The sequence below is a fragment of the Zophobas morio genome, unplaced genomic scaffold, assembly GCF_036711695.1.
Source record: "Zophobas morio isolate AGI-343-1 ecotype UQ-CSIRO unplaced genomic scaffold, CSIRO_AGI_Zmor_V1 ptg000422l, whole genome shotgun sequence".
NCBI lineage: Eukaryota > Metazoa > Arthropoda > Insecta > Coleoptera > Tenebrionidae > Zophobas > Zophobas morio.
In genome coordinates this window covers 171,726-194,133 of record NW_026972526.1, presented here as the reverse complement: position 1 = coordinate 194,133, position 22,408 = coordinate 171,726, and the positions used below count along the sequence as shown (strand labels likewise).

At 26.3% G+C, this 22,408-nt stretch overlaps 4 protein-coding genes and 4 long non-coding RNA genes across 8 annotated transcripts; 4 read left to right on the top strand and 4 right to left on the bottom strand.

Annotated features, from left to right (window-relative positions):
* Window positions 1-1,047: 1,047 nt before the first annotated feature.
* Window positions 1,048-2,333, bottom strand: LOC135120816 (uncharacterized). The gene is made up of 9 exons (XM_064045135.1): window positions 2,304-2,333; window positions 2,192-2,254; window positions 1,998-2,136; window positions 1,808-1,892; window positions 1,678-1,758; window positions 1,528-1,615; window positions 1,406-1,465; window positions 1,301-1,353; window positions 1,048-1,233 (listed from the first exon to the last, which is right to left on the bottom strand). The coding sequence occupies exons 4-9, from the start codon at window positions 1,814-1,816 to the stop codon at window positions 1,048-1,050; spliced, it is 477 nt and encodes a 158-aa protein (XP_063901205.1). The 5' UTR covers window positions 1,817-1,892; window positions 1,998-2,136; window positions 2,192-2,254; window positions 2,304-2,333.
* LOC135120820 (uncharacterized) lies at window positions 2,333-2,660 on the bottom strand. Its single transcript, XR_010278756.1, has 3 exons — window positions 2,585-2,660; window positions 2,465-2,508; window positions 2,333-2,413 (listed from the first exon to the last, which is right to left on the bottom strand). It is a non-coding gene; the product is annotated as an uncharacterized LOC135120820 (long non-coding RNA).
* Window positions 2,661-2,951: 291 nt separating this feature from the next.
* On the top strand, window positions 2,952-3,498 carry LOC135120801 (uncharacterized). The gene is made up of 3 exons (XR_010278744.1): window positions 2,952-2,993; window positions 3,114-3,362; window positions 3,434-3,498. It is a non-coding gene; the product is annotated as an uncharacterized LOC135120801 (long non-coding RNA).
* A 1,791-nt stretch (window positions 3,499-5,289) lies between these two features.
* Window positions 5,290-6,114, top strand: LOC135120794 (uncharacterized). The gene is made up of 3 exons (XR_010278739.1): window positions 5,290-5,355; window positions 5,565-5,739; window positions 6,013-6,114. It is a non-coding gene; the product is annotated as an uncharacterized LOC135120794 (long non-coding RNA).
* A 230-nt stretch (window positions 6,115-6,344) lies between these two features.
* LOC135120799 (uncharacterized) lies at window positions 6,345-7,069 on the top strand. Its single transcript, XR_010278743.1, has 5 exons — window positions 6,345-6,419; window positions 6,473-6,542; window positions 6,602-6,744; window positions 6,800-6,861; window positions 6,996-7,069. It is a non-coding gene; the product is annotated as an uncharacterized LOC135120799 (long non-coding RNA).
* Window positions 7,070-7,242: 173 nt separating this feature from the next.
* LOC135120804 (MMS19 nucleotide excision repair protein homolog) lies at window positions 7,243-9,709 on the top strand. Its single transcript, XM_064045125.1, has 13 exons — window positions 7,243-7,309; window positions 7,364-7,591; window positions 7,650-7,707; window positions 7,764-7,833; window positions 7,892-7,948; window positions 8,007-8,148; window positions 8,200-8,315; window positions 8,459-8,546; window positions 8,599-8,745; window positions 8,797-8,879; window positions 8,938-9,102; window positions 9,160-9,336; window positions 9,397-9,709. Exons 3-12 carry the CDS (start codon window positions 7,664-7,666, stop codon window positions 9,331-9,333), a joined length of 1,086 nt encoding a protein of 361 aa, XP_063901195.1. The 5' UTR covers window positions 7,243-7,309; window positions 7,364-7,591; window positions 7,650-7,663; the 3' UTR covers window positions 9,334-9,336; window positions 9,397-9,709.
* Window positions 9,448-11,748, bottom strand: LOC135120815 (tRNA modification GTPase MnmE-like). The gene is made up of 15 exons (XM_064045134.1): window positions 11,604-11,748; window positions 11,511-11,551; window positions 11,339-11,459; window positions 11,144-11,285; window positions 10,960-11,065; window positions 10,788-10,908; window positions 10,653-10,733; window positions 10,527-10,589; window positions 10,406-10,473; window positions 10,260-10,357; window positions 10,008-10,193; window positions 9,841-9,948; window positions 9,703-9,788; window positions 9,582-9,650; window positions 9,448-9,527 (listed from the first exon to the last, which is right to left on the bottom strand). Exons 1-15 carry the CDS (start codon window positions 11,746-11,748, stop codon window positions 9,466-9,468), a joined length of 1,497 nt encoding a protein of 498 aa, XP_063901204.1. The 3' UTR covers window positions 9,448-9,465.
* Window positions 11,749-14,787: 3,039 nt separating this feature from the next.
* Window positions 14,788-15,962, bottom strand: LOC135120819 (mitochondrial import inner membrane translocase subunit Tim21-like). The gene is made up of 8 exons (XM_064045137.1): window positions 15,883-15,962; window positions 15,690-15,781; window positions 15,535-15,627; window positions 15,319-15,470; window positions 15,189-15,268; window positions 15,070-15,128; window positions 14,933-15,019; window positions 14,788-14,864 (listed from the first exon to the last, which is right to left on the bottom strand). Exons 2-8 carry the CDS (start codon window positions 15,775-15,777, stop codon window positions 14,806-14,808), a joined length of 618 nt encoding a protein of 205 aa, XP_063901207.1. The 5' UTR covers window positions 15,778-15,781; window positions 15,883-15,962; the 3' UTR covers window positions 14,788-14,805.
* Between the last annotated feature and the right edge of the window lie 6,446 nt (window positions 15,963-22,408).

The window sequence follows — 22,408 nt, the reverse complement described above, 5'->3', positions numbered from 1 at the left end:
TTATTGTTTTTAAGATATATACTTATAATATGATGATTTATTAACTATATATGAGTAAATATTGTAAATTAATAAATTTAAAAAGTAAAGGTTAGAAATTTGGTTAACAACAATCAATAAATACTAATTATTTTAAGTATTAATCAGTTATTAGTTACAATAAAAGCGAGAATTTTTTTGTAATCGTAAGATTTTGAAGTAGTTAAATTTACTTAATTTAGATTTAAATAGTTTACTTTTTATTAATAAGATAACGTATTATTATATTTGGTAGATATATTTTTATAATAAAAAGTTTTCTTTAGATATATATAGATAATAAAATTTAAAAATTAATTAAATAACTTACTACTTTTTAGAATAAAATATAAGAAATAATCAATTAATAAAAGAATAATTATAAAGTTATTATATAAAAAGGGTATTTTTTAATTACTGATAATACTAATTTTACTAGATTCAAGTATTATATTGTAAACTAAAAACAAAATTTATAAATATTTTTAACTAGGAGAATTTTTTTATAACTACCAATTAAAATAAATTTTAAATGCGATTGAATAAATATAAAAATAAATTTATAAGTCTCATCAAATATTTCTAACCTGCAAATATTATTTATTTTCTAAATAAAAAAGCTCAAAAATGGAAGCAGTACTAAGTAAATATATTCTTATTAATCTACTTTTTAATAAAAAACTATTACTTATATAAGAACATAAATAGTAAACATGTGAATTTAAATTAAAAAAATAACAACTGAGTTGTAATTAAAAAATATTATTTTAATAGCCAAAAAGAAATTTAAAATTTATATATAAGGCTTTAAGTAATTTTATAGTTAATTAATAGTCCCACAACAACCAAATTCTACAAAATAAATTATTTATTTTATTAATATTAAAAAGTAAATTAATTTCGGACGCCCACTATTAAGTTATCAGTTATTAGTTTTATTAAAATAATAGTTAAATTTACCTTAGATCCAAAAAAGATTAACTTTAAATAAATTACTAATAATTTACTAATAAAAAAAAATTAAGTTAACTATAACTCTAATTTTTTTTCTCTAATTATAATTTCTGCGTTGGAAGTGATGCGGGAAAGTTCCATTGGCCGCTGCTGCTCGAGCCGCAGAATAGATTCTTTTAGATAACCAACTAAGTTGAGACTTTCCAGTAAAATCTGAAATAATTGTTCCTCTTTCATGCGCTTTGGTGTGATTTTTATTAGCTATTGAAAAAAATCCTTAAAATGAGAATTACTGTAACTTATAATTAAATATGAAAAATCATAAAACCATTTTTTCTATTTGAGACGTTCGCACTTGTGCCTTAGATAAATGCTCTAACACTATAAAATAATCACCATAATATTTAAGTATAAATTTTAAAATAATTAAAACAATGCTGAGAGATTATAGAAACTTCTTCATCTTCATCTTTTTCCTCTCCTAACTTTAAACCTGGATTTTCCAAAAGGATTTCAAAATTATGAATCGATAAAAACAAGTTATAATAGAGAAACTATCGCTTTTAAGATTATCAGCAGGAGAATCCTCTTTTTCCAAGTATAAAAGTTCTGATAATTTTTCATATATTTTTTCGTAAAAACTCTGAATAATTTAAATTCATTAAAATAATTTGCAAAGATGATTTGATAATTTGTTAAACAAACGATAGCTATATTCTCCATCTTTAACTTAAAACTTTTTAAAGCGTATAAGCCCAATAAATCAGTTTCCAGTATTTTTTTTACCTTTAAAATTTGATGTCAAAAAAAATAAATTAATAAAAAGCTATGATACTTCAAACATTAGTTGAGCCGCTAGTAAATACTGATCTTCTTCGAGGAAAATTTTAATTTGATCGGGAACTTTCGTGGTATTTTCCCTTTGATTATTTATTAGTACTATAACTTATACTTTATGTTTTTTGTAAAAAAATACTATAACAGCGAAATACACACTTTTTTAAATGAAGAAAATAATTATATACACTAATTCTATAAGCCTAAGTAACTCCGTGTACTCTTTTTGAGCCTTCCAAAGTTCTATAATACTTTCCCTTGGAACCGAAAACTGCTGCTTACAGCGAAGTATGGAAGTTCTAATTTTATCAAGAGTTTCTTGGCAGGCTAAAATAAATAAACTTTTACATAATAAAAATTTAGATTTAAAATGCTAAAAAACCGGAGAAGTTCGAATCAATATCAATAAAAGCTTTAACAGAACTCGTAAACTTCTCTTGATTAACTATAAAAGAAATTAAAAATAAAATTTATAGTACGGTTTTTAGCGAAACCTTTTAAAATAGAATTAAGTCGCTTATCTATTTCAGCATAACTGGAGGAAAAAGATTGGTTTAAAGAACTTAACGTTATTTCATTTTGAGTGACTGAACCAAGAAATGTTCTGTTATTAAATATAAATAATAATAATAAATTAAAAGGGGAGCTAAAAAACCCTTCTTTTTTCAAAGCCTCGATAATTTGAGTCAGAGGGACAGGCTATTGTTAAATTATTATTAAATTTTCTTACACACCACAAGGTACAGATGAATAAAAAGTTTTATCAGAGACGTACATCAACGGGAATGTTCAAATTCATTTTGTGTAGATCATCCATAAGGCTTTAAAGAGCTAAGAAAACTTACCATAAGCGTTGAGGAAGGTTTTAAAAAAATTTTCGCTTGTTAGTAGCAAGCAGAAAAGCTTACTTATTTTCTTAATGTGGTAAGTGATAGTCCGCGTCAGTGCAACGAAAAAACCTCGTCTATGTATTGTTACTTACTGGCTCTAAATTTTAAAAAACATTTTTAGAATTTCAGCTGCAGATCCAAACGTAATAGTACAAATATATTATTAGTATTCTCATTGCCTGCAAGTGTGGAAGCTATTTTAATTATTTTTGTACTTATCTTAATTTATTTAACTATAATTTACTTTTTTAGTGGAAGAAGGGGAACTACAACTTTTTGTTATGTTAGCAAAAAGTAAATATTTTTTTATGTATGATCAATAAAAAATATATATATAAAAGTTTACATACTTTTTCTACACCAAAATTAAAAAATTTTTTAATTAACTTTCTATTTTCTCACCATTGTGTGTAGCTCTTTCTAAGTAATTGAAACACGTAATACCCGGCAACAGTCCGCACCTTAATATTTGCGTACTCCACAGCAGCCCTAAAAGGGTGGCACTTTCTTACCAGCTAAACTAGCCTAAATACAAAAAGAGCAACCATCATATTAACTTCCGGAATCTTTCGTTACTTACTATGGCCGTTAATACAGCTCTTCAGCAGTTTAATATGGCTTCTAGTTCTGAGAAGCTAATACTACTTCAAGCTTGCTCTGACGGTACTTCTACTGTCACCACTATTAATAAAATTTAAATTAAGCTTCTTTTTAATATCTTTTTTATATTTAAGAATTAGTCGCGAGAACCACCGATCTCCACGATTTTATATTGGCTCTAGGGCCCCTTTTAACAAGCGAACTCTCTGAAAAAAGATTTCAAGGTTTTATTCCTATCGTTATTTTTCTACTGTACTGTTTAACTTGAAAACTATAAATCTATTATTAATTGAGAGTTTGTAATATAGGTTTAGAGCTAATAACTGCTGTTATTAAGAATGTAACCCCTGGCCACTTCTCTTTGCAAGAGGGTCTTTAATTCGTTGTTCATGGATTATTTTTAATAAACTTAAGATTAATTAATGACACTTAATAGTTTCCTATCTTTATCAATTTTATTATGATCGTCTTTTGGATGAGTTAAGCTTTAAGCCTTGCTTGGATGGCTTATATCATCTACTTATTACTTATAATTTGCCATCCTCTCAGATAATTCTCCTTATTAAAAGGTTTTATACATATTTGGCATAAGTAATATATATAATAGTTCACTAGATTGTTCAATAATTTGGATATCCGCAATTTAAAACAACCTCAAAGAATTTTAATTTATCAAATTTTAGAAATTTCTTTCAAAAACTATGTTACTGGTATGAATCTTATATGTGATTTCGGGTGTTATAGTGTTTACGTTATTGGAAGATTTTTTTTATTAATAAAAATTAAAAAATGAAAGAGTATATAATAAGAATACGATGGGACAAATATATACGTTTTATATATAATAACATTTGTACGCAGCAGTGTACACAGTAATTTATTCTTATATAAACGAGCAAAATTAATTTTCTTCCTTTAAAACTTTAATAAAGAAATAGTATGATTAGTAAAAGCTATAAAGTACTACTAATAATATTCATAAGTGAAAATCTTAATTAGTGCTGAACATAATATGTTTATTTATATCCTGATTACTATTTTTCATGGTTACTAGTTGTTTACTTAACTTTGTCAGATTTGAGTTCTATCCAAAAAGAGCTCATTTCTGGATTCACGCGGTCTGCGGAAGGTGAGAAAGATCCCAGAAATCTTGCAGTTTTATTTCAAGTGGCCACATTTATTGCTCAGAACTTTGATATTTCTGGCACTGAAGAGGTTTATTTGTACTCTGCTTTATTAAATAGTTATTTATTTAATTTACTAACGAACGCATTATTGCTGTAATAAACAAATAATTAAGATAACTATCTCTTTTCTTGGTAACCTAAATGTTTTTTTATATTTTACTATCATTTATTCGGATTAAATATTAAGAAAAGCTATCTTAATAAGGGTATTGTTTAAAGTTCGTTAAACAATTTTTACTAAATATTTGCACCAGAAGTAAAAAGTTGTATGTTGGGTTATATTATTAGTTTTAATAAATTTTTATATTTCACACATAATCTAAATATAATTATTCTGTTAAAAATCTAGAACTCTTATCTATTTTCATAAAAACTCCCAAGTGGAGTGAAAAAAACCTTTTTATCAATAAAAGTATAGTATAGTATGGCGGGTCATTTACTCGTAGCCAATAATCAACTACCTTGCTTAAAATGTAATGAAAATTTTTTTTTCATCAAAAATATAGCATAATATGTTACTCTTAGCTAATAAAATAACATCTTTTCAATGGAGAGGCTTATCTATTACCTCATTTACGAAAGTGTTAACTGTGTTAATAACTTTCTTTAATACTATTTTAAGGACCTTTTCGATTTATTCTGGTGCTATTTTCCCATAACTTATGAAACTTCCGATAAAGAATCTTCAGAAATTAACCGAAAAACTTTAAGAGATGGGCTAAAGTAAATTTTAACATTTTTAATTTTTTTTATAATTAACTACACTACAACTCTTTTGCAGCAATTTTTTGAAATCAAATTCACTTTTTGCAGATCAGTGCCTTTTTTACTTATTGGAGAGTTTTGGTTCTGGAGATTATAACGATAAAGTTTTGCTATCTTTTTTTTTAAATTTTGATTTATCAAAGATTATATATCACATTTATTATTGAAATATTTTGTTTATATAATCACCTACAAACCTATTTAATCCCTATCTTTTTTTTTTTCCTTTATTAATAAAACTTAAAACTAGAGTGAAATTTTTTTTTAAAACTTCAAAAAAAAAATTAGTTTACTTTTCTATATATTTTCTAAGCTTGAAGGCTACTTCTGTCTAGCTGCCTGTGCATCGGCTTATTGCAAAGTGCTTCCTGTCTATATCGAAGGGCTATGGGCTCAAATGAAGCTTGACTTGTTTAGCAGTACTCACCCCGTTGAACTGTTGCAAGCCGCTTTGGAAGCTTTGAAGTCCTGTTTGCTAGCTTTAGAGGGTTAAAAGCATTATTTTGTTATCGACCGTTTAATATAAGTGAATAAAAATATATTTAATATAAATAGTGAAGAGCATCTAATAAATAATTTCAATAATTTAGGTTTATTTTTATTAACTGATGATCATAAATTTACTTATTAATTAAAAAGCACTATAGAATAAATATTTTTTATAATTGAAATTATATATATATAAACTATAAAAACATTAGGAAGATAATAAACGCTTTATTAGAATTTTTAATTTAACATACTTTTGTATATTTTAATAGATGACTTGAAATTTTTTAATACCATTTTGGACGAGTGTCGGCAGAGAATAGAGCAATTCACTAAGAAAAGTATTGGGCGTTTACTGTGTGAACTTTGTCAAGTGAATGGCGAGTGTTTTATATTATTTTTTTTTAAACTTGAAATTTGCCGGTCGTTAATTTTATCATTTTTAAATAAAAATTGTGATGACGTCAAGGATACAATAAATTTTATAGTAATAATAATACATAATAACTATATATAAATTCTTAGCTTCGATAGTGGACATGTATTTCTTTAGTCCTCTTTTCGATTTTTTTTTGTCACTCCTTATATTAATTTTTAATATTTAGAAATCTACACTGAGAATATTATAAAGACTTTTCTTCCTCTTTATCTTAGCAAGTTAAAAGCAGTGAATAGTGATGTATTTCTAATGTTAAAAATGTTAAAAGTTTTATAAATTTTTTTAAAAAAAAGGAGGAAAGAAGTTTTCTATTGCTGGATGTTGTCAGTTTGCTCAAAGTTGACGGCTCTTCGCTTAAAACTGGTACATTATTAGAGTTACCTGATAATATTTTCTTTGGCGCAACGTTTAACTTTTACTAGAAACAATTCAGCTGGGTATTTTATATGAACTTTCTGATACTGTTTGCGGGTTTGTTGCGAATAAGCACATTCCTGAGCTGCGCCGCGTGGCTGTTTCGGGCCTTTTTTTGCTAAATTCACTCACTTTATCAAGAAAAGAAAAGGTCACATGCTTAGCTGTACGCTTCCCTGTCTTTGTTTATAATTTTACATCTTTAGGCTGCAGAGGTTTTACGCTTTAAACTTTTCAATGTAATTCTGGAGGCTGATGAATTTATAAAGTTTATTAATTATTTCATTCTTTGTTAAATATAATTTTGCATACTATACAAAAGCTGTGCTTCCTGACTAAAAAATTAGCCTTTAAGCTTTTTTCTTTTCTTATCTTGAATTTTTTTTTTACCTCTTTTACTAGAGAAGTTACTCAACAAGAACTCAAACTGAATGTTTATAAACTTGAACCCCTTTTTTATGAACTAGCATCACATCTCTTATCTCTTCTTGAGAGTGGTTCCTTTGGTTTCATATATTAAAAAAAACATATATATACTTATAAGTTTATACTATTTAATACTTTTTATATATGTTAAGTCTTTAACTATTTATAAAATTTTTCAGAAAACATTGTTCTTTGGTATTTTCGAGTCATTGAAACTATTTCCGCTTCTCCAGTCATTTTTAATACTGTATTTTCTCAGCTATTAACTCTTTTCGTAAAGTGTCGTGGTGGTGCGTGTTAATTTTTAAATTATCATCACCATTATCATTATTTCTATCTTCCAGACTTTGCGTTGAACCTTTGTCTATGCTTAAACCAATGTTTATGGAATCTTTTGCGTTTTCCTCGATACTTCATTAGTTTTAGCCAGGGTAGCTCTGAGGAAAATTCTAGCCTTTTTAAAGAACCAGAAACTTTAGAGCAGTTTGATGAGGTTTTGAAAAAAACAGCTTTATGTGTTGCTCAAAAGTTTACGGAATTTTTATACCTTCAAAAACTCTGCGGTTCACGCGGTTTCAGGCCTTTTTCTGATATTGTAATGACATTATTATACTAGCGTCGCTTTAATAGATTTGCTTACGGCTATGGCGCATGTACTCGTTAATCTGACGCGGACTCTAGTCACATGGTTTCTTTTTTCCTTTTTTACTTTTTTTTCTTTACCTCTTAACGGGTATTTATTAGTAACATCATTAGCGAGCAGGAGCGTCTTATAGCTTATTACCTTCAGTTTATAAAAGATTTTAACTCGCGCGTAAGCTAAAACTTTTTTTTCATCACATTGGATATTTTAGTATTATATAATTACTAAGGATGAACAGCGTTACTTATTGGTTCTTTTCAGCGCTGTTTTTTGCAATTGTAAAGAGGTGCTTAAAAAAATATGTTGTTATATTACAAATCTTATAAAGAACTTTGAACACGCAGTTCAGTTTAAGCCACTTTGAGTTTCTTTATACTACTTTTGAAGTTGCCTTATCTGATCCACTCGGCCGTCCTCCTATAGAAGAATTACAATTTCTTTCGGCTAATAAACTTTTGGCTTGCTCTGTGTGTGTGCTGCTGGCTGGTCTTGAACATTTGTAATTATCTATTTCTATTGTTTATTTTTATAAGCTAGATTATTCGCCTCTTCGCAAATTTGTTGCCGAAGCGCTGAGTTCTATCAAGCAAGTTTTGTTTTCCAATGAGGAGATGCCATCACAGAAAGAAGCAGCTCTTCGAACTTTATCTTATGTATGGTTAACGTAAACTTGTATGTGGTGCGAATAGAGTGCGAGTGATGATAAGAGTTTAAGAACATACAGCTCGGAAGACTATAATAGTTTAAACCCCTTAAGCAAAGAAGTTGGTAATCACTCTCCACTTTACTTACGAAGATAGCCAAGGGACTGGTCATGAGCGGCGACACTGCACAATCTTCGGCCTGCGACCTTCTTATTAGCCAACTAAGCACACCGAAGCTTGGTAAGGGTATCTATTTTGTCAACAGGTTATATGTAAAGTTTTTTAATAATAGCAAAAGCGTCCAGTGAAGGAGTTGCTATCGTGTTAGACGACTTAGACGACGTGATGGGTATGCAACTTGGGGATGCTCGTAAGCAAAACTTTTATTACAATTATATCGGATCTATTAAGAAAATATACTCGGAAGCTCTTCTTATAGGTGCCGTGTTAATTGACTATAAAAGTTTTCGAATGCTTATACTACTAATAGAGGAAAAGCAGCATCCTCTTTCTGTCGCCTTATCGCTGTTGACATCTCTGCCTAAACCTGCACTAGCTAAAGAATTTCTTTCGGTAAACATCCGTCCTTTAGAGAAAGACACTGCGCTTTTCTAACGAGCTCTTTGCTCAGCAAATCTTGATAGTTACCGCCTCGCTTCAAATGGCAGATTATTCTATCCAGCTCTCCGCCTTGCGGCTTCTGAACCTTGTGATTGACTGCGCTCCTGATTGCTTTGCAAAGGCTCTTGACGAACTTGTTACTGCTACGACGGTGCTGTTGTCTTCACCTTCCATGGTGAGTTAGTTGCTACCGGATATTTATTTGTCTATATCTCACGTGTTGATACGAAAGGAAATCAAGCGGCGGGTGCTTGTTGTGCTCTATAAGATGGCCGGACTTCCCTACCACGAGCTGCACCGCTTTAAACAAGGCATCATAAACGTCTTAGAGGCTCTGCTGGATGATACCAAACGCTTAGTGCGAAGAGAAGCTGCGATGTGTCGCTCCCTCTGGCTTATGCTATAACTGGTTTATTTCTTTATTAGATTTTGCTTGTGTGATATTTATTATGATAAGCACATGTTTTAGGTAAAGACTAGACATTTATTTTACTTTTTAAGATCAACTAATAAATTACTTCCGCATTGTTGAACGTTGTCATTTTCCTATACAAAACCCGGAGAAGATGCGGTCAAGGACATCTTCCAGTGAGATTCTCCCTGTAGTAGTCGTATACAAACATTCACATTGCAAGCGAAGTGTTGTTAAGGCACCTGTTATGTACTCAAGTTGTTGACGGGCGCAATTGAGCTCTTCAGAAAATAGCACGAGATCCTTTTCCTCTAAGTTTGTCTCTCTCTAAGAATTCAAAAAGTTTGCACAAATGTAAAAGACCGAGCGCCTTTTGAAGAAAAAATTCGCACTTTTCCAAGTGTAATCGGTGTCTTGTCTGCGTTGGGACTAGCGAAGAAGATTCGCATCTGCAATAAATAATTTAAACTATTAAGTATTAATTACAAATTCTTCAGCTACTTTGTTTTAATTTCGTCTATTAACTGATTCAAAAATTGCTGTAAATTAGTTTTGTCTTTGCACGAGATTTTAAGTACTTTTTGGTGGGGATAGGCTTTGCTAATACCACTGTTAAAAAAAAATTCAATATAGTATATTCTTTGTAAACCATAACAAGCTGATTTTACGTGAAGGTCTTCTCAAGTGACGAGGTTTCTTTAGGAATTAAGTCAGTTTTGTTTAGTAAAATGAAATCAGTATTCTTCAATGGTAAAGCTTCCCTTTGAAATAACTCTTTGAATTTACTAACATTATTTAGCGAAATTAGATTGTTTGCGTCTAGAACGATTATTCTCAAGTCGCTAAGTCGAGCTCTGAATAGATTATTATAGAAAACTAAGTCAAATATAACTTTAAGCTTTAATAAAAATATTAAGAACTGCTCTAGTGCTCTTCGAATTCCTTCCTGTTCTATGAGGTCTACAGTCGACCTAAGGCCAGCAGTATCCGTAAATACTACAGGGTAACCGCCAATATCCTAAAAAAAATTTTAAAAAGTAAAATAAATAAAATATTTAGATTCTACCACAAAAGATTCAATTACGTCCCGAGTCGTTCCGGGTATATTTGATACAATAGAAGTACTTCTCTGCGCTAACAAAAGAAAACTTTATAAAAACTTTAAACAAATATAACTATAAATTCACTTAGCCAGTTCATTAAAGAACTTTTTCCCGAGTTAGGCGGACCCATAATAGTTATGTGCACACCTGTGCAAATGAAAGGCGGAACTTTAGAAGAAAAAAGAAAGTGGAAGTTATCTATATACTAACCTTCCCTTAGGCGCACACCCCGCTTGTCATCGTAAAGATGATTCTTTATATCGTTAAGCAAAGTTTGAGTGATTTTTTTTGCTTTATATAAGACCCTATAAGCCTTTCTTATAAGTATTTAGAGCTAGCGCTTACCCGGTAGAATGGTATCTGCTACGTCCATCTCCTCTTCGCCGAAGTCAATGACGGCATTCGTATATGCGAGAGCTTCAATAACTCTTTGTCGCCAGTTATCGTACAAATTTTTAAGATCTCCCTTTAATATATGTTTAAACAAAGGAAATAATTGTATTTTATATAAAATAACTGTCATCTGCCGAAATGCTTGTTTGCGCTGCGCCTCAGTTTCGGAATTGATGAGATCACTTAATCCTTCTAAAGAAGTTAAATCAAGTTTTCCGTTGTAAAAAGCTCTAATAAAATTAAAGAAACATATAGTTAAAAAGAGAATATTAGAACCAAACTTTTTGAAAGTTTAAAAACAGTTAAACCTTTTAGCAAATTCTCCGGGCTCTGCTTGCCTTATTCTTTCCACAGAGCAATTGTTTAGTGCCGTTAAAAGTCCATTAATAACTGCTTTCCCACCGTGTATGTGGTATTCCACGACATCATCCCCAGTAAAACTGTGTGGGCCTACAACCCAGTTCAACAATAAAGAAAAGGTTTTATGAGTGTTTTTAGTATACCGGGAAAGTAAACCACCATCCCTTTATCGATGGGATCCTTAGATTTTGGATGTAAAAATGTACACACAACTAATTTCCTTGGAACAATAGCAAATTTTTTACTTGCCAGTTCCTCAACAGTCTTTGTGTATGCAGTAAATATACAAAATCAACACTAAATTCAAGTAGTTACCCTATAGCTATGTGGCCCAGAAACCCTGATTACGGCAATACCTAACATAAGAATAAAAAATAGAACATATTTATACCTTATATATTAGTAAACCTGCTTTTCCCGGAGCTGTTGATAAAGAAAAAATTGTGTCTTTTTTAGAATTTGACGATAACCAACAAACCTTCAAGAATGGAAGTGATTTTTTTACCCTGCCATAAGTTCGTATACTTTTTATGATAGTTATTTCCCTATACATTTTTCAGTTTTATTATTTTGTATTTTAGGTTTTTTAAGTGCAAAATTTAAGGTCGCTCCAAGTTATAACATTCACCTGCAGAGATAACACCATATTAAGAAAAAACAATTAACTTTCAAAGGTAAAGGTAAAAGTAAAAACGAACTAAAGGTGTAAAATGCTTTAAAAACGCCACAATGTATAGTTAACTTGTAAAATTATAGTAATTACTTAAACTTCCAGTTTTATAATGTTGAAGTTAGAGCCAAGGTGTATATAAAATAGAGGCACAAGTTTTGAGGCAAGCACTTTCTCTAAACTACTCATAAGACTTACATCGTAAATAAGGTAAGTAAATAATATTCACAAGTAAACTAGTTTGCAGTGTCGAGCAAAACCTTGTATATTTTTAGTAACTTATGTAAACTTAGAACATGTTATTTAGATAGTAAAGAGACCCGTAATATGTTTGAAGCTCTGTAAAAACTCCGTTTTATTATATTAAAAAAAAAAAAGTTTATATCGCTCACAATAGTTGCCCAGACCCCAAAAATCTTCAGTTCATGGAACTTTGGGATGTTGCCAAACAATTTTAGATCCACTAATACATTCTTGAGTTTATTCTCAAGATAGTTTAAATATGAAGCCCGCCTTTATTTCGTAAGTCACCAAAGTTTGGTCAGGGGAAATGGTAAGGGATTAATGAAGGAATTTGTGTGCTAACACGAATATATATTGCTATATAAAGTAAGAAAAATATGAGGTATAGTTAGTTATACAATTATATTTATAACTTCTGCAGTTAACTTAAATCGCAAACTGCTTAGTCAGGGCATAGGGGCGCACTGTCCCTCTTCTAAAAAATTCACAGTGCTTCACTTAGAGTAACTTAAAAAAGTGACTTTCCCTGTGCTCAATGGAATTAACAAATTTCAAAGACTTTAAGCTCACCAATTTTTTTTATCATTCAGACCTCCAATCGGACTAGAGGGAACTGTGCACTCTCTTTTTTATGTACTGTATATACTGTACGGCTATTTTTTTTGATTAATGTTTTATCCTTTACGTATATTTCTTAGAAGAGAGAAAGAATATTATTTAATAGTTTGTCTTTCTGTTTTTAAGTATTTTAGAGATAAACTACATTGATTTCCATAATTTTTTCAAATGAATGGTATCGCAATAAGTACGTTCTAGATAGTAAGAGAGATGTAGAGGGACTAGGGTTAAAAAAAACATGGCCTGAAGATTTAGTCCAGTTTATAAGTGGAAGAACGGAGTACAAAGAATTATTTAAAAACCCGTTGAGTTAGAACAAGGAAATGTTTAAACTTGTAGTCGACATAAGAAGCGTACCTTGCAATAAAAATTCGAAAGTGAGGGCTTTGTAAACGAACTTGGTTGCTAAACAACAATGCAACGTGGACAGAATTAAAAAGAGCTAGCATCACTTAGTATAGTGACTTATAAGTATTGTATATATCGAGTGTTTACAAGAGAATTGTATATAAGAAATTAAAAAAGACAATTTTATGTTTTAACTAATCTTAAACGTAAATCGATAAAGCTTTTTGTTGCTTAATTTTGTAAAGTTTAGCTCTTTCTAAAAAACTTGCTTTCTTCGGAGCAACGAATGCTACTATACTTGAAAGTTTGGTTAATATAATAATTATAAAGAGCTTAAGGTTTTTATAGTAGATCAAAATAACTTTGGCACGTGCTAGTAGTTACAGGCAGAGAGGAGACAAATTACGTATTTTATTTTTGAAAAACTTGAATCTCGGATTAAAGCCAGCCAACACAAACAACTGTTTACAAAAGTTAAAAGGAGCATTTCATGAGTCGAGTTACTTTTTTATTTCTAAGGCCTACTCTCAACCATATATTTTTCTTTAAGATATACTTTCTAAAGAGCTGAAATTGTGTTAGTGTAATACATTTGAGTCGTGACATTAGTACAACCATCTGTTAGATGTGGCTTTTTAATGTTTAATCTAATAAGATGTTTTTCTTTATAAAACTAAGGGGAATAACCCATTCCAATGGACTTTACAAGTAATATTATACTATTATATATAGAGGTATATGCTACCTATGGCAGGTGTGGAGCGTTTTAGCCACGTGTGCCTGATGTGTCGGACTTTTTGTTAGAACAAATTTTGTGAATACATGTAGATACAAACATAATACTCTGCTTTTCTTGATTTTATTTCATTTCAGTAAACATGCCTACTTTAAACTAATTTTATTCGACTTAGAGTTCTGTTTTAGAATGGACACTGGAAAATATGTTTAAAAATATAAAAATATTTTTTGTAAAAAGTAACCTCACAAAAATACGTAACTCCACGCTCACACAAATACTTTATTTCTTGAATGTAGTGCGAAGCAATTTAAAAGGAGTTTGTTAAAAGGAGATAAAGTTAATTAGAAGGACTAAGAGAAGGGAGTACTCTTCTAGCGCTTATAATATTGGGGATAAAATACGTTAGCTACTCAGAATTACAGTTTATATAATGTTTCGATGTAACTTAAATTTACTACTCTCCTATAAGTTCAAACGTAAGTAACTACTTGTATTAATTTTGGCTGACACCAATAATAGGCAAGTAAAATTTAATGAAAACACATTTTTAGCTTTTGTATGTTTGTTAATTGTAAAGCCCTTTTCCTGCCTTATAGCTTCTTTAAAGTATTTAAATTATTTCAACCCTAAGCGTTTTAAAATAATTATCTTTGTTAACATTCTAAAAATTTTCCAGTGTATTAAAAATCTTAAAAACAAATAATATATGTATAAAAAAGTAGATTTCTTTTATAGTTATACTGCTGTTAGCTTTAAAAATATAGTTATTTATTTTTTAAGGTGTAATTTTTTTTTTACTAGCGCTCCTATAAACAAGACAAGGCAACCAGCAGACAATTTTCAAAATAAATTCTTAAAGACCAGTGCACCGCAATTTTTGTCCTACACGAATTGCAAACTAATAAACTTTATATTTCAGGGATAAGAATAAGAAAATTTATTCTTTTAAGTATAAAAAATTTTAAAACAGTAACAGAATTCGGTTTTCCCCGTCAAGCAGGCTTTTCAATTTTGCTGCATACAACAATACTTTGAGGAGAACGACCAAGTTCTTTAAAAAGTTATGAAAATATTAAAATCGGATGAAAAATAGAGGACATATAATGAACTATACAGTACCTAAAAGTTCAACTACGATGTATCGAAAATCAAAGTTAGTACCATTTTGCTTGATTTCTAGATGTACAGTGCCTGTTCCACGTGATCCTAAAACAAATATAAATATGAAGTAAATAAGTTTGTGCTATGTGAAATACCTTTTATATAGTACTTCATGCGTTTGTATATTTCTCCGTTAACTTCGTACTCGGCGAATCTAGAAAGTTTATACTAGTGAAAAAAAACAAAACTATTTTCATTCTTAGTCAAAATTAACCCTGGAGCCCTCTCCCGATTTTCAAGCGGATTTGCTGAAGCTTTAATGCTTTCTCCGAGCGAACTTCTAATTTTTTCATTCTATCTTTCCATAAAATATTATATTTTAACTAAATTATTAAATTAAATACCTCTAAAACCAACTGAAAGGATTTTTTGTACACCGTAGAGGAACTAACGCTGCCAAAGATTTCTGTTAAGGTGCTGTAACCAAAGACACCGCACAAGCCGATGCCAGCAAGTATAACAATAAGGTATGTAAAATCCTTTCCAGCTTCAACCACTAAGTAAAAAAAATATATATAAATTAATATAAAAAGTAAGTAAAAAAAAAAAGTTAGGTTAACCCTTTTGAGTAGGAGTTAATAAACCAGCTTTTCTCCTTTCCTCGTAACTTAACAAATGAGCAGTTTTTCCATCAAATGAACCAAGGCGAATTCCTTAACGTTATACATTTATATATATATATATATGAAAATCGAGATAGGTAGTATTTTGAAACCTTTTTGAGAATTAGGCTTTTCAAATTTCAAGTCATCCTTTCTTACTTTGTCCTCAAAATGGTCTAATAAACTCGGAGTGAGGTGCATAAACCTAAAAGTAAAAAGTTACAATGTAAAAATTTAACGAAACTACGAAATATCATTTCAAGCGAAATTACTGAAATATAGCAAATAGTAATTTTATAAGTAAACCGTGCTCCTTTTAGAGAGCTGGCCTTAACTACTATAGATTTAAGTCGAACGAATGTAAAAATATTCTTTGGATGCACGGATTTTTGGATAATAACACAGATATTCATAAGGTTTGATAAATTAATAAGATTTCATAAAACTTAAAAAAAAAACTGTTTTTTTTATAAAGACGAAAGCGAGAATTTACTAAACCGATACCACTTGCACCTCAAAAATCCTAAAGTTTAAGCACGGGCCAATTAAAAGTTAAATTAAGGGCTCGCTGCAAAGAAATTTTAAAAATTCTTCCACGGCCATGCAACTGACGTTTACTATTTAACAAAGTACTGCGAATAAGTATAAAAATAGGTTTTTAGTTTGTAGTCTTTAATAAATGGGCTAAAAGTTATAATTGGAGATGCAGAGAAAGGGAACGGATGCACATTTACTTAAATAATTAAACAGGGAGTAAAAATAGTCATTAACTATTTTATAAGAGGCAGATCAGCCCGATAAAATTAGTAATAAAAGCTTTAGAAGGAAGAATAAATATTTTATTATATGTTAAGGAGCTGAATGTACGTCTTTTGAAGCTATAAAAGTGAGGCCTTAGTTATATTGTTTAATAAGTTAGTACTTCGCTACAAGATTCTCTATTAAATCAGTATCCTAGTACTAAAATTCAGAAATTTATTTTCTTATGGCGAATCCAAATTTTATTTTACATACATTACTAAAAGTGAGCCTTCTAATTTAAAAAAGTTTAATTTTATACTCTTCTAATTAACGAGGAGCTTAAATTTAAGAGGTACCCTTAAGTGACGTAAAACCCTCTACAGTGTTTTTTCGTCGCTGGGTATAAGCTTTAAAAATTGTTTTTATGACTTCCAAGTCTAAGGTTTTCACTATAATATACTATATTATATCATCTTAAGTTTTTTTTTAATAATCTAAAAAAGTTTTTTTAACTTGAAGTGTAAATGTATTTTATAACACTGTATATTTTTTAAATTATTAGCTGTAAATATTACAAATTTAAGTTTTTTTTGTTAAAAAGCGTCATCGTTGGGAGCAAGATAATATTATCGCTAAGCACAGAGGAGAGATTTTTAAAGAGTTAATAAAAAGTATACTAAAGTACAAAGTTCTTCATGGAACTGGTTTTCTATTATGCATATAATTTTCTTACAAAACATTAAACTTTTGTGAAAACTTTTGCCTTCTTTAAGTACTTCTTTATTCTGTATTATTAAAAACTACTTTAGGAAATAAAGAAGTGTTCTTAAGCGCTTGTGTTCCAAACTCTTTTGATTTGGAAATTGAGGAATCTGGAAAAAAACCAGCTTATACTTTGGCTTTACTTATTGAGAAAGCGCAGAACGATGTCTACGGCGATATATATGAATTCGAAATTGACTTTTATAAATACGTTTCATCTATTAAAGTCTTTACAATTTTACTTTTTTTATAAACTTCTGTAAGACACTTCTACATTTTTTCTATACAAGACGGATTCTAGCGCCAGACGCCTTTTAATTAACTTTTATGAAACTCATCGAGATGAAATCATTTCAAAAGTGATTGAAACTTTTAACGACTCAACTTATAACGACAAAAAAAAGAGTTCTATATCAACTTTTGAGGAAAATCTTAAAGATGCTAAACTTTACGATGCTTTAAACCAAATATTACAGAAAATTGAAAGTGTTCAAGATCGTAATGGCCGCTTGTTAGTAATAAATGAAAAAAGTTTATATTTTAATTTTTAACTCTTTTAAAAAAAGAATAACTTCCAGTTTTCGAAAATTGCCATCCAAGCGGGCTTATCCAGATTATTATTCTGTTATCAAGTCTCCAATTTCCTTGGAATTTATTCAGGAGAATTTAGCAAATTATACAAAGTTTTTTATTATAATTACTTTGGCTTAATAGTTTTATTATTGTATAAAATATCTTTAATATGTCTATTACCATTGTTATTATTGTTACTTTAATTATAATATACAAGCAAACAGTTTGAGAAATTTAAAAATAATTTAATTCATAATTTATTAATAACTACCTTGTTTCACATAAATTTAAAGAAGTTTTCAATATTGGTTTTTGAAACAGTTAATTATACTTAATGAAATATAAAAAAAATATTTTATAGTTTTTTAAGTAAAATAATATTAACATTATAACATTGAAATCAAAATTTCAAAAATTGCCAATTTTTTTTTTGTAATTATAAAAGTTAGCTGACTATTTGTTATTTTATTTGTTATTGTTTATGATAAGTCGATTGAGTAAATTAAGTTATATTATTTATTAATAGTAATTTTAAAATCTAAATTTATTTTTTTTATTTTTTAAGTGAAATAATATTAAATTATCGAAATCTAAGTTTTGAAAGTTGTCAAAATTTTTTTGGTAGTTATCAAAAGTTAGCTGACTTTTTTTATATTATTAATTAGTAAGTTTTTTATTATTATTATAATTTTACTTATTTGGTTCTATTATAAAGTTTTTATCCATTTTTTATATGTTTCCTTGTATTTGTTTTTGTACAGTTATACTTTTCTTAATATTAATAATTTTTTTTAAATAAATTATATTACTTTTATAGTCTCCTTATATAATATTTTAAAATTTTTTTACAAAGGTTTTTTTTATGTATTTATTTTATAATTTTTAATAGTTTTACTTTTTATAATTTTATTTATTTAATTTGCTTAATTATAATCAAAAAGTTTAAGATTTTTAATAAAATTGTTTTAAATTTTAAACTTTTCAATGTATAAATTTACTACTTTTTTATTAATTACCAAAAATATAGTATTAATTTTTTATAGTATTTCGTATTACTTCTAATAGTTTTTATTTTTTTTCTTTTTTTTATATTTTTTTACTACTTATTTTATTTTTTGTTATAGTTTTTTAAGTTTTTATTATAATAGCTTTTTATTTTCGCGTATCTTATACATTTATATGAATTTATTTTTAATTTATCTTTTAACTAAATATATTACTATTATATATTAATTATACATATAAATATATATATTATATATAATATTTTTTATTATAGTTTTTCCTTTTTTTTTTCAAAATTTTATAATAAATTGTATTTAATTTATTTATAAGTATTCATTACTTTTTTAATAACCTTTATTTTTTATGAAAAAATTTAATAGAAATTTAATTTATTATTATTTATATTTTTTATTAATATTTTTAAATTTTTTTTATAATATTTTATATTAATTCGAAGAGATTTTTTAAAGCCTAGTTCCTATTTTAATTTATTTTAATATTTTTAATTACTGCAGTTATCAATTAGCTGAAGGTTAAATTTAAAAAAAAGTTAAACTTGGATTTAATATAATATAATATAATTTTATCAATAAATTAAAAATCAATATTTAATATTTATATTATTAGCAAGTTGAGTGTCTATTAAGATTTACAAAAAACTTTTTAAAAAAAATTAAAATATTCTGTGAGCCAAAGTAAAAATTTTTTAAAAAATATATTTTTGTGCTACTAAGTTATTTGTTTTTTTTTTATATTTTCTTTTATTTATTTATAAAATTTTAAAGTAAATTTCAATCATGAAAGTTTTACATTTTAATTTTTGACATATTTTTTATTATTATAATTTTATAGTTTTGTTTTTTTGCATGACTATAATTATAAAAGATATGTTTTTTACTAAATTTATTAAAAGAAAATGTTTATACGAATCCACTACAAATTTTAGTGCATTTTAATTAAAATATCTTTTGTTGATTTTCCAATAAATTAATAATACTGGAACATTAAGGAATTTAAGTTTTTTTTTTATTTTTCAATTTCCTTATTACTTTCACTTCATAAAAGGCTATTGAGTTAAGAACCTCTCGATTTTTTTTTAAAAGTTATTTATTAAATTAAAATTAAAAACGTTTAATTTATTATTTTTAGCAAAATAAAATATATAATATTAATTATTAAATTATTTTACTTGTTAAAACCTTTTAACTTTTATTATTAAGAATTTCTGTTTTTTAATTTTTTTCTGTTAATTTTAATGAAATTTCTATTTAACTTTATGAATTTTAAAATTTAACTTTATGAATTTTAAAATTTAACTTTTTTTTAAATATTTTTACTATTAATCGTTAAAATTTTTCTCGAGCAAATGAAAAAAAAATTGTTTATTTAGTTTTGAAGATTTTGAATCGAACTTTCGGTTAATGATTAAAAATGCTAAAAAGTATAACGAAATTAATTCTGAAATTTACAGAAATGCTAAAAAGCTGGAGAAGGTTGATAAATATTTATTAACAAAATTTTCGAAGTGAATCATTCAAAATCTTATTTAAATTTTTAATTTTATAATTAAGTTTACTAGAAATTTAATTATAAAAAAGTTTTTATTATAAAATTTTGAATTAATTAAAAATTTTTATATTATCTAGGAATAAATATTTTTTACTTTCGAATTATCAAATTAAATTTTTTTTAATTTAAGAAAAATCAAGATATTTTCTTTTTTTATATATTTTATTTAAAATTTTTGGTATATTGAAATTTTTTTTAATTTTTTAGAAACTTAATGAAATAGACAAGTTTTTATATTTAAAATAAGATATTAGTTTTTCTATAATAGTCATTTAATAAGAAATAAAGTTTTTACAATTATATTTTTTTGATTTGTTTTTGTATAAAAGGAACTTTTTAATTTTTCCAATTTATTAAAAAAGTTTTAATAAAATTTATTTTTTTAAAATAATCGTGTATTAAATTAAAAATATAAAAAATATTCTAAGTTTTACGAAATAATAAAAAATAAAAAAGTTTTCAATAAAATGTTTCTTATTAAAAAATATAATATTAATAAATAATCTAATAAAAAAATATAAAAATAAACTTAATGGATTGCATAATTAATTTAAAAACAATAACGGTATACTTAAATATTATAAAAAAATTTAAAAATGTAAAAAAGAAAATATAATTGTTTTTAATATGTATCCTATTTATAATAATAATAATATAAATTTATAAAAAAGCATTTTTAAATAAAATAACCTTAAATAAAAATATTAATAAAAAAAATATTTTAGTACATTTTCCAAGTTTAACAAAAAATAAAAAAAAACTTAATGAAATGTATTATAATTTTAAAAATAAATACAATAAAATGAAATATTACAAAAAACCTTTTTATGTTTACAGAATGTTAAAATAAATTTTTTTATAAAATACTAAAAGCATAATAAATTGTATATTAGGAAAAAAAATTAATAATATTTATTATACATCTGAATAGTTTTATTATTTGCTAATTTTTTTTTATTATGCGATTTTTGTAATTTTTATAATATAAATATACTTAATAAATAAGTAAAGTTAAAAAAATGCTTTATTTTATGAAAGTTTTATTTTTTTAGAAAACCGCATTAACTTATTAGTAAATAATAACGTGTTCAAAACTTTTACTTTTTACTTGAATTACTGTTTAAGTACCAAAATCTTTTTGATTTACCAAAATAATAACTATATTAAAGGTATTTTTTTTTTTAAAAAATATTATAAATATATTTCGAAGTTCGGCAATTATATTTTTATATATATAAAGAATATAAATTTTACTTTGGATTTTTATATTAAATGTATTCTTTAGTAAAATATTTTTCACGAAATATAATTATTTTAACGTTATTAATGATTTTGTTTGGTTAAAAGTAATTTTCTTTAATTAATAAATATAAAAAAAAATGTGGTAAATTTAGCAATTATATAATTTTTTTTTAAAAATATTACAATGAATTTATTTAATATATATTTTATAACAAATTTTAACTTTTTACAATATTCTAAAATACCTATAAGTTATACTTTTCTATAATTTAATTGTACAAATTAGTCAATTTATTATTTATGAATTTTCAGAGGAGGTTAGATATAATTTTTTTACTAATCAAAATTTTGTGGTTTTTTAGAATTTTTAGTTTTATATAAATCCCAAATTTTAAATGTTTAACAAAATGTTAATAAATTAATATAATTTTTTTTTAAAAATTAATTAAACTTAAATTTATAAATTTATTCATTTTAAAAAAATTTAATATATTTAAACTTTTTTAAAAGGTTTTTGAAAATTGTAAAGAAATTTATATGAAAGATCTACAAGCTTTAGCCAATCCCCCAGTCGATTTTAGCAAAGTTATGAAAATTTACCAAAAACGAAAGAACTTTTACCTAAAAAGTTTTCTATATATACAAAATATTTTTTTATTAATTTTTTAAATTCACTTTTATATAATAATATAAATTTTTTTAAAAAAATATTTTGAAAAAGTTTTTTTCCCTCTATATTTAAGATTTCTCTGTTAAAACGAACTTTTAACTAATAAGTATATATATAAATTTTCATACTAATTTTTTCAATGTACTTTTAAAAAAAATGTAAATTTTTTTTAACTATAAAATTTTTATAAATAAAATATTATTTTATATTTTTTTTTTTTCAATTTAAAAAAAATTTTCATTACTAAAAGTTTTTCTTTCTAATTTTTTT